The 9,716-nt window shown below is 42.7% G+C and overlaps 1 protein-coding gene across 2 annotated transcripts; it reads left to right on the forward strand.

Moving 5' to 3' along the window:
- Positions 1-4,555: 4,555 nt before the first annotated feature.
- Positions 4,556-8,023, forward strand: LOC113027994 (uncharacterized). 2 transcript variants are annotated; one of them, XM_026177891.2, is made up of 2 exons: positions 4,556-4,832; positions 6,075-8,023. In XM_026177891.2, exons 1-2 carry the CDS (start codon positions 4,721-4,723, stop codon positions 7,337-7,339), a joined length of 1,377 nt encoding a protein of 458 aa, XP_026033676.1. In that variant the 5' UTR covers positions 4,556-4,720; the 3' UTR covers positions 7,340-8,023. The 2 variants fall into 2 exon arrangements, with proteins under 2 accessions (XP_026033676.1, XP_026033677.1); XM_026177892.2 differs by having other exon boundaries at positions 6,098-8,023.
- Positions 8,024-9,716: the final 1,693 nt, after the last annotated feature.

Raw genomic sequence — 9,716 nt, forward strand, 5'->3', positions numbered from 1 at the left:
CTTCCTACGTCCATCAGCGCAAACTATCGCATGTCCGCCATGACCTGCCCGAAACCGGAAGTGACGTATTTTGCGGAAATGTAGTTTTTTTTTACCATCAGGACCTTATCAGAATCAGAATCAGAATACTTTATTGATCCCTGGGGGGAAATTATTTTTTGTTACAGTGCTCCATTTTAAACCAACATTAAGACAAGACAGACAATACGCTAACTAAGAATAGTACAATATATACATATATATACATACATACATACATAAGTCACTTATAAATAAATATTTGGAAAAGAAACATGTGTAGTTGTAGCAGCAAACAGTGTGTTAAGTGGATGCGTTGTACAGGGAGATGGCCACAGGCAGGAATGATTTCCTGTGTCGTTCAGTGGTGCTTTTCGGTAATCTCAGTCTCTCACTGAACGAGCTCCTGTGACTGACCAGCATGTCATGGAGTGGGTGGGAGGTGTTATCCAACATTGTCTTTATCTTGGACAGCATCCGCCTCTCCGACACCACCTTGAGGGAGTCCAGCTCCATCCCCACAACATTGCTGGCCTTACGGATTAGTTTATTAAGTCTGTTGGCATCTGCGACCCTCAGCCTGCTCCCCCAGCATGCAACAGCATAGAGGATCGCACTGGCCACAACAGACTCATAGAAAATCCTCAGCATTTTCTGGCAGATGTTGAAGGACCTCAGTCGCCTCAAAAAATAGAGACGACTCTGGCCCTTCCTGTAAAGTGCTGTGGTGTTTTTAGCCCAGTCCAGTTTATTGTCAATGTGTACTCCAAGGTATTTATAGTCCTCCACAATGTCAACACTGACCCCCTGGATTGAAACAGGGGTCAAGTGTTTCCTGGTCTTCCTGAAGTCCACGATCAGTTCCTTGGTCTTTGCCACGTTGAGCTGCAGATGATTCTGCTCACACCACGTGACAAAGGAGTCGACCACAGCCCGGTACTCTGTCTCATCATCCCTGCTGATGCATCCAACCACCGCAGAGTCATCAGAAAACTTCTGAAGATGGCAGGTCTCTGTGCAGTGGCTGAAGTCTGTGGTGTAGAGGCTGAAGAGGAAGGGGGAGAGGACAGTCCCCTGTGGTGCCCCTGTGTTGCTAATCACCTTGTCAGACACACACTGTGGGAGACGTACATATTGTGGTCTTCCTGTCAGGTAATCAACAATCCAGGACACCAGAGAAGCATCCACCTGCATCGCTGCTAACTTATCACCCAGGAGGGTCGGCCTGATGGTGTTGAAAGCACTGGAAAAGTCAAAAAACATGACCCTCACAGTGCTCGCCGGCTGGTCCAGATGAGTGTAGACACGATTGAGCAGGTAGATGATGGCGTCCTCTGTTCCGAGACGAGGCTGATAAGCGAACTGAAGGGGATCCAGATGTGGTCTTACTATGGGTCGCAGCTGGTCCAGGATGAGCCTTTCCAGGGTCTTCATGATGTGGGAGGTCAGTGCCACGGGCCTGTAATCCTGGGGGCCACTGGGACGAGGCGTCTTTGGTACAGGGACGAGGCATGATGTCTTCCACATCACCGGGACCCTCTGCAGATCCAGACTCAGCATAAACAGTTTATGAAAGACTCCACACAGCTGGGGGGCACAGGCCTTGAGGACAAGGGGACTCACTCCGTCTGGTCCAGCAGACTTGCCTGAGTGAAGTCTCCTCATTTGCATCTCAACCTGGTATTGAGTGAAGGTGATGGGTGGGGGAGGGGTGTCAGGAATCTCACAGGAGGCAACATGTGAAGAGAGAGGCTGGCACAGTGGTGTGGCTCTGGATTCCAGGCTGACTGCAGGTGAGGTTGTGGGGGTGGGAGCAGACACTGTGGTGTCGAATCTATTGAAAAACAGATTCAACTCGTCGGCTCTATTCTCACCTCCCTCAGTTCCCCTGCTGTTGGTTGGCCTGAATCCAGTGATGGTCTTCATGCCCCTCCACACCTCTCTCATGCTGTTCTGCTGGAGTTTCCACTCCAGCTTCCTCCTGTAATTGTCCTTAGCCTCTCTGATCTTGTCCTTTAGTAACACCTGGACCTTCCTCACCTCCTCTTTGTTGCCCCCTCTGAAAGCCCTCTTCTTGTTGTTGAGGAGGGCTTTGATGTCCTTAGTCACCCACGGCTTGTTATTTGGGTAACAATGAACAGTCTGAGCTGGAACAATGGAGTCGGTGCAGAAAGTTATGTAGTCTGTGATACACTCAGTAAGCCCATTGATGTCCTCGGCGTGAGGCTCACAGAGTGTTTCCCAGTCGGTCACCTCGAAACAGCCCTGTAGTTCCGCTATTGCCTCCTCTGACCACCTCCTAACAGTCCTGGTGGTCACAGGTTCCCTCCTCACAATTGGCACATAGCGGGGGGTGAGGTGAATCAGGTTATGATCTGACCTACCAAGTGGGGGGAGGGAGGAGGAGCTGTATGCATCCTTGACGTTAGCATACAGTAAGTCTAAAGTTTTCTCTCCCCTGGTGGGACAGTCCACATATTGTTTGAATGTTGGTAGTGTATTGTCCAGTGATACATGGTTGAAGTCACCCGAGATCACAATAAAGGCACTCGGGTGCTGAGTCTGTAGCCGAGCTATGGCAGAGTGGATAGTGTCACATGCAGCTGTGGGGTTAGCAGAGGGGGGAACATAAACAGCCACCAAGATGACGTGAGAGAATTCCCTGGGTAAATAATACGGCCTGAGTCCAACAGCACACAGTTCAGTGTCCGGGCAACAAATCCTTTCTTTGATTGTTATGTTGGCAGGGTTACACCACCGGTTGTTAACTAAAACAGCAAGCCCACCTCCTTTACGCTTACCGCTAGCGATGCTGTCCCTGTCCGCCCGAACAGTGTGGAAGCCTTCCACGGAAGCATTCTCATCGGGAATGACCTGGTGCAGCCATGATTCGGTGAAACACATCAGGCTACACTCTCGGTATTCCCTCTGACTCCGTACCAGTGCTGAGAGCTCGTCGATTTTACTTGCCAACGATCGCACATTTCCCATCACGATAGACGGCAGACACGGTTTAAACCTCCTCCTCGCTTCGAGCCTCCGCTGTCTCACCGTCACCTTTTTTCTTCTCTTCTGTCCTTGACCTCTGCATCCCCGATGTGTTTTCCTCCAAATTTCAGCTGGTACTTCTGTGGGCACTTCTGCGGGCCTGGCCAGCGAGCCGGCCGGCATCAGGGCGATCAGCTGATCTCTGGAGTAAACAGTCCGTGCGTGTAGGAGATGTGCCGCGGTCCCGTTCCATGATAAAAGTAACAGTTCCACGGCCACCAGAAGAACAAAAACTCTCTCAATCCACATGATTGAGTAAGAGATAGAAAACGGAGGAAAATACAAGTCAGAAAAAAAAAAGAATACGTAAGAAAAAAGAGCTAAACTAAGAGAAAAGCAGGAGCGACTGTAACAGGCTGCACGCTGGTTGGCGCATGCGCACTTAACGCACTTATGAGCCTATACTTGTGTTTTTAAAAGTTATGTTTGACTTTATGACTTTCTGTGTCGTTTCTGGGACGCTTAGGACTCATATTGCACTGCTGGAAATAGTTTACTTTGATGCATATGGTGTTTTTTTTTTTTGGAAATCTGCATTATAATATTTATTTTCGTTTTTCCTGCAGTATATAAAAAATAAAACTATGAAGACACTTAAAATAAATTTCCTGTGGCGGGAAACTATTTTGTGCAACTTTTTTGTATTTACAGTTTTGAGGGATACGCCTCTTAAATTTCTCTAACTAGAAATATATGTAAAAAACAAAAAAACAAAAACAATTTTAAATGTTTTTGTAGTTTATTGCACTTTTTGCAATTTATGTAATTACTATGCACTTAATGCATACATATCATTAAAATTTGGGCTATAATGGTTGTATTGATGTATATCAACTTGAAATGCTCCCAAAAATGGCTCTACAGTATGTAAAAATATAATATAAGCTCTGGCGGACTTGGTTCTATGGTAGGTCTTAAAGGGTTAAGAGAGTTCTATATAAGATGAGAACTGCAACCCCTGAGTAAGGAAATTGTGAACTTGAATAATAATAGGAATACAATAGTCTAAGAAAATAGAACCAATGTGGTAAAAAAAAAAATTTAATTAAATTAAATGCTTCTAAGAGCATTTAAAGGGAGCTTTTAGAAGTTTTCTTGCTCCATTTAAATGTCAAAAGGGAGTTTTTCCTTCAACATTAACGCCGTCATCACGATTAGTTCAATTTTTAAGAAATTAAAGAAATATCAACAGAGCACCTATTTATAAAGACTTAAAGTTTCATTTTTAAAACTAATTGGCTCCTTTCTGTCCTGTTTTTTGCATTATAAGCCTTATAATAATAATATTAATAATTATTATTATTGTTGTTGTTATTATAAGTATGATTATTATTATTATATACACTGTTTCTTATATTTTGTTATCATTCATATGTTCTTGTCTATAATTTCTGCATGAAAAATAATTAAATGTTTAAAAATACATTTTAAAAGTGTCTGTTACGTTTTTTTCCTATTTAAAAAAAAGGTGCCTCCGCAAATGCCTGCCCAAAACACCCCAATAAATCCATTTCACAACAACACTGAAAAATGGGAGCCCTGTCCAACTATTGATGAGGTCGTATAGAAGTGTGAATACACGGCCATCGATCTTCTGACCGAGTCGCCTGGTTCAATTCAAACGAGCTTACAGTTGATTTTAAAGACGAGAACAATGAATGAAGCGGATTATCGTCAACGCAACGGCATCGAGAGTCAGCCTTATGAACGAAAGCCGCAGATCAAACCGCATCAGCTGCAGGATGCTGATCTCAACCAAACTACCGGTGAGAAAATCACAGATTTAACGTGAGATGTTTCTCCGGAAGGAAACGGCTTCCTAGCTGCTAGCTCGTTGTACTGGTGGGCGAAATAAACTTTTCACCTACAAACCGGCCTTTTTAGATGATGTAAATCTGCCACAAATCGATGTTAAAACGGCTTAAAAACGGCGGAACCCATCGGTGGTCCTGTGTAGTACCCGGGCGTTTTAGACGGGGCACACAACAACAGCGTTAATATTGTAGTTCAGCGTAAGTAAATGGGCGAAATTTGATTCAAGGTGTTTTAATGTCCAATATTTTTACTCATCTTAATAAATATAGATTTTAGTGAGCTGGCTTTATGTAGGATAAAGCCATCTCACTTATATAGCCATCCATCCATTGGCTTCCGCTTATCCTTTTCAGGGTTGCGGGGGGGGGGGGGGGGGGGGGGGTGCTGGAGCCTATCCCAGCTGTCATAGGGCGAGAGGCGGGGTACACCCTGGACAGGTCGCCAGTCTGTCGCAGGGCTAACACACAGGGACAGACAACCATTTGCACTCACACCTATGCACTTTATTTGCTTAAACTGCCCTTTCCTGTTCTTAATAAACACCTATCACTGTACCTACATTGTAATCAATTTAGTGCTTTTTGGCCACTTAAATTATCTTTAAACTGTTTGGTTGTATTTGGTGAAATTTCTGCTTTCCTTTTGGTCAGGTTGCTCCTGAAAACACAAAAAACATAATAAGAAATCATAATAAAAAGTAAAATAGAAAGTCACCTTGGTAACAACTGATTCCAGTTTGTCCCTTCTGGCTCAAAATGACTTGGTATTATTCACCCCAACAAGTCATTTGTTGCAACAGTGCCTCCTATTAAAAGCAGTAAGAGCAGCAAAAAGGTGGAAGGTGAAAAAGGGATCTTTATTTTAAACAAAAGAAACAACAAGCTCTTAAGATGAATTTAGATTTTTTTTTTACTGACATTTAGCTGGTGATAAGTTAGCAGATAGAGGTTTTTTTGTTGACCTCTATTTATTGTAATTGTTTCAAGGGCTTGTTTTGTTTTTGTTACTGTTTGCGGTGTTTTTTAATAACCTGTCTCATACAATAGTCATTATTCTAACCCTTTTTATTCACATTTTAATGACAGATTATTCTTGTTTTTATCTGTTATTTTTTTATCTGTGTTTTATAAGGTTATTGTGTTGTGATATTTGTAAAATAAGTGCTTTCCAGGTGATGTCTCTGTGTGTTTCAGAGTTTCATGCTGATGTCCAACAGCTGTTGGTGATTAAAGAAGAGGTTCCCCCAGAATGGAGCCCCTCTGATGACCAGTGGTCCCAAGAGCCCCTGCGCATAAAGGAGGAGCGTGAGGAACTGTGCACCACTCAAACAGCAGAACACTTTAAAGGGCTGGAGGATGCTGATACCAGCAGGCTCCCGTTCACTGCTGCTCCTGTGAAGAGTGAAGATGGTGAAGAGAAACCAAATTCTTCAGAGCTTTACTGTCATCAAACAAGTAAACAAATAAAAACTGAGACTGATGGAGATGACTGTGGAGGACCAGAATCAGCCAGAAACCTTGATACAAAAAGTACTTTACAACCTAATGAAGTGGAAAATGATTCGGACTCCTCTGAGACTGAACTCAGTAACGATGGTGATGAATGGCAGGGACCTTTGTCAGATTTTAGACCTGGAACTGAAGACAGTGACAAGGACTGGGAGGCAAGCAGGTCACCTGAGTCAGGTGTAAATTGTCACGTGAGATGTGACACTACCAAAAAACCCTTTAGCTGCTCTGAGTGTGGAAAATGTTTTCTCCACAGGCAGTCTCTCCACAGACACATGAGAATCCACACTGGAGAGAAACCTTTTTGTTGTGCTGTTTGTGGCGAGAAATTTAGCAGGAAGACACATTTTAAGACGCACATGAGAGTTCACACAGGCGAAAAACCCTTTGATTGTGGTTTTTGTGGTAAAAGGTTCAGCCAGAAGTCAAATTTTAAGGAACACTTACGAGTCCACACAGGAGAGACTCCATTTGGCTGTGATGCTTGTGGGAAAAGATTTAGAGTTAATTTTACTCTTAAAAGACACATGCGAGTCCACACAGGAGAAAAACCGTTTGTTTGTGTTGACTGTGGCAAGACTTTCAGTTCCAATACGCACCTTAAGACACACACGAGAGTCCACACGGGAGAGAAACCATTTAGCTGTGGTGTTTGCGGCGAGAGATTTGCACAGCAAGGGGTTCTGAAGAGTCACACACGAGTTCACACAGGAGAGAAGCCTTTCGGTTGTGGTCTGTGTGGAAAGAGATTTAGACAGCAGAATACTCTCAAGAGACACATGAGCGTCCACACGGGAGAGAAGCCGTTCTCCTGTGGCGTCTGCGGCGAAAGATATACCAGACAGGGAAGTTTGAAGAGACACATGAGTGTACACACAACTGCAGCTTCAACAACTGAATCACATGCCTGTCATTTTGTGCCTGAACATCTCGAACCTTTTGGGTTATAGACACTTGACTTCTGTAGCTGTTTTCTGGCCTTTGATGGACCGGGCGCCTTTCAGTCTGTCTCACTGATTTTTGATCGGATGTATAAACACTACATGACAATCTGTCTGCTGGCTGTGCTAAATATGAAGTACTAATTTTACTGAACAGTAATCTAAAGTTTTTATTACACACTTCTCATTACTAATGCATTATAAAGTAATACTGCACAAAACCTTAAAAAAAAAAAAAGGACATGCAGAAATGATTATTTTTAGTAGATATTTTGAAGTATTTGCCCAAAACAACGAAAAGTAGGTGACTGACAGCCTGTAGAGCAGCGTTCCCCAACCCCCGGGCCTCGGACCGGGGGTTGGGGACCGCTGCTGTAGAGCACTTCACAGATGATGTTCTTGTGACTAGTATTTCTGATTTGTAGTTTGCTCTTCATGTGTAAAATATGCTGCTCTGTTGCCAGTAGACCTGTCTGTCTGTGCCTGGTGATATGCTGCAAACACTGCCCTCTATATGTAAAAGTCCTCGTAGCTAGACTGGGCTGACTTATTGATCCTGATTGCAAATGTTAGTTAAATAAATCCTGAATATGCTGAGTTTTTTTCCTCATAGTGCAGGCCTCTGGAATTTCAGTCTTGTTGCTTCCTTCACAATTAACTGTATTAAAGATGGAATAAAAACTGTTTCTTCCAGCTGCTTCCTTATTTGCAGATTACCACACATTAAATTTTTTACACTAATAATAGCTGAACAATGTTTTTGGGTTTGTTTGTGGTTATAGAGCATTAGCAGTATGAATAAGGACTTTTGTTTTTGAATTTGGATGATTTTTCATTGCACTTAAATGAGCATGCTGGTTGTCTGACAGTGAATAGAAAATACAATATGTATTTTCTATTTCTCTATTTTGCAGTTTATTTGCTTAAACTGTCCTCCACCCATGAGGTGTGTTTGTAATAAAGCCTGAAATTAAAGTTTAGTGAAATGCACGTCTATTACCAGGTCAAAAGGGGTCACCATCAGCCCCAATAACAGTCCAGGAAAGGCGATAGAGTCCAAAGAAGACAGAAACTGTGAATCTACAAATATGAACATCTAGATGTCTGAAACTGTACATATACAGTATTTTTCAAATAACATTGTTCTTGCAAATATAAGAGAAGATGTTAAAATGGCTGGCTTTAAAGAATAATTCTGGTTGGATTTTGAATGTTATTAATTGTTATTTTTGTTTGTATAACAACAAACACATCTCTTCTTTCTGTTTACATTAATACTCATGTAAAACACCTACAGTGAATCTAGATATTGCCACACAAAGATTCAATGAAAAAGATGAGAACTTGGCAGTGTGACATTACAGGGTGTGGTGGCTGACCACGTAACACGTTGCCAACACACTTCTGACTAATAACTAATAATAGCAGACCTCCTCTGGCAGGAAAAACATCAGCAATGATCCTGGAGAATTTAGCTGTTGCTGTCCATCAAGCAAAGGTTATGAGGTCATTTCCAAATAAGGCTGTCATTGTACAATTAAAAATATTATTCTCTTATTCATAAGTGAAAAATATTCAAGGTAAATGTTAATGTTCGCAGCAGTTTCATCCCAAGTGCAGTGCTCAGAGAACAAAAACCCAGAGCTCCATTCAGACTCTACAAGCCTCAGCATGTTAAATCTTCACACTGAACATAGTTGGTTTGGAAGTGTTGCCAGCAGAACATCTCAGCTGTCTGAAAAGAACATGTCAACATGGCTTAGGCATGCAATGCTGCATCTGAACAAACAACAAGTGGAGATGTTTGCGTATAATGCAGTGTGATATTAGGTGAAAACCAGATATATCAGTACTAACACCTCATACCAACTGTCAGCTCACCGCGATGGGTGGGACAAGATTTCGGCTTGGACACCTTCCAGTCACTGAGTCAACCACAAACTCTATCCCGAAGTATTCCAGATTCAACTATGAGGACATCAGTCCAACAGCTAAAACTAAATGGTAAAGTCTGCTTCTCATGTAGCACTTTTCTACTCCAGCTGAGCACTGAACTAACCCCCGACCTGATGAGTAGTAGGTGACCTGCTCTACCTCCTGAGCCACAGCCACCCCCCAAAAGGAGACTGCTTGGTGAAAACTTTACGGTGGCCCTGAGAGGCCAAACGGACTGCAACTTCAGAAAACACTTGCAAAAAGAAAAACGCTGCAAAAAGAAAAATGCTGCAAAAGCACACAAAACACAACGGAAATAGGAAAAAACACAATGGAAATGTTTCTGGGGAGACAATAACCCGACGGACCAGTTGCACCAAAACATGTATGTATATTCCAGATATCTGTATTAGAATCATATGATTACTACACATTTACCTCTCCTCCACTT

This window comes from Astatotilapia calliptera, chromosome 8 (assembly GCF_964374335.1).
Source record: "Astatotilapia calliptera chromosome 8, fAstCal68.1, whole genome shotgun sequence".
NCBI lineage: Eukaryota > Metazoa > Chordata > Actinopteri > Cichliformes > Cichlidae > Astatotilapia > Astatotilapia calliptera.

Bases quoted from the DNA above. Each gene is read 5' to 3' on its own strand.
- LOC113027994 (XM_026177891.2), top strand. From the start codon at position 4,721: ATGAATGAAGCGGATTATCGTCAACGCAACGGCATCGAGAGTCAGCCT. The intron at 4,833-6,074 runs GTGAGAAAATCA...TGTGTGTTTCAG, and splicing joins TGATCTCAACCAAACTACCG to AGTTTCATGCTGATGTCCAA.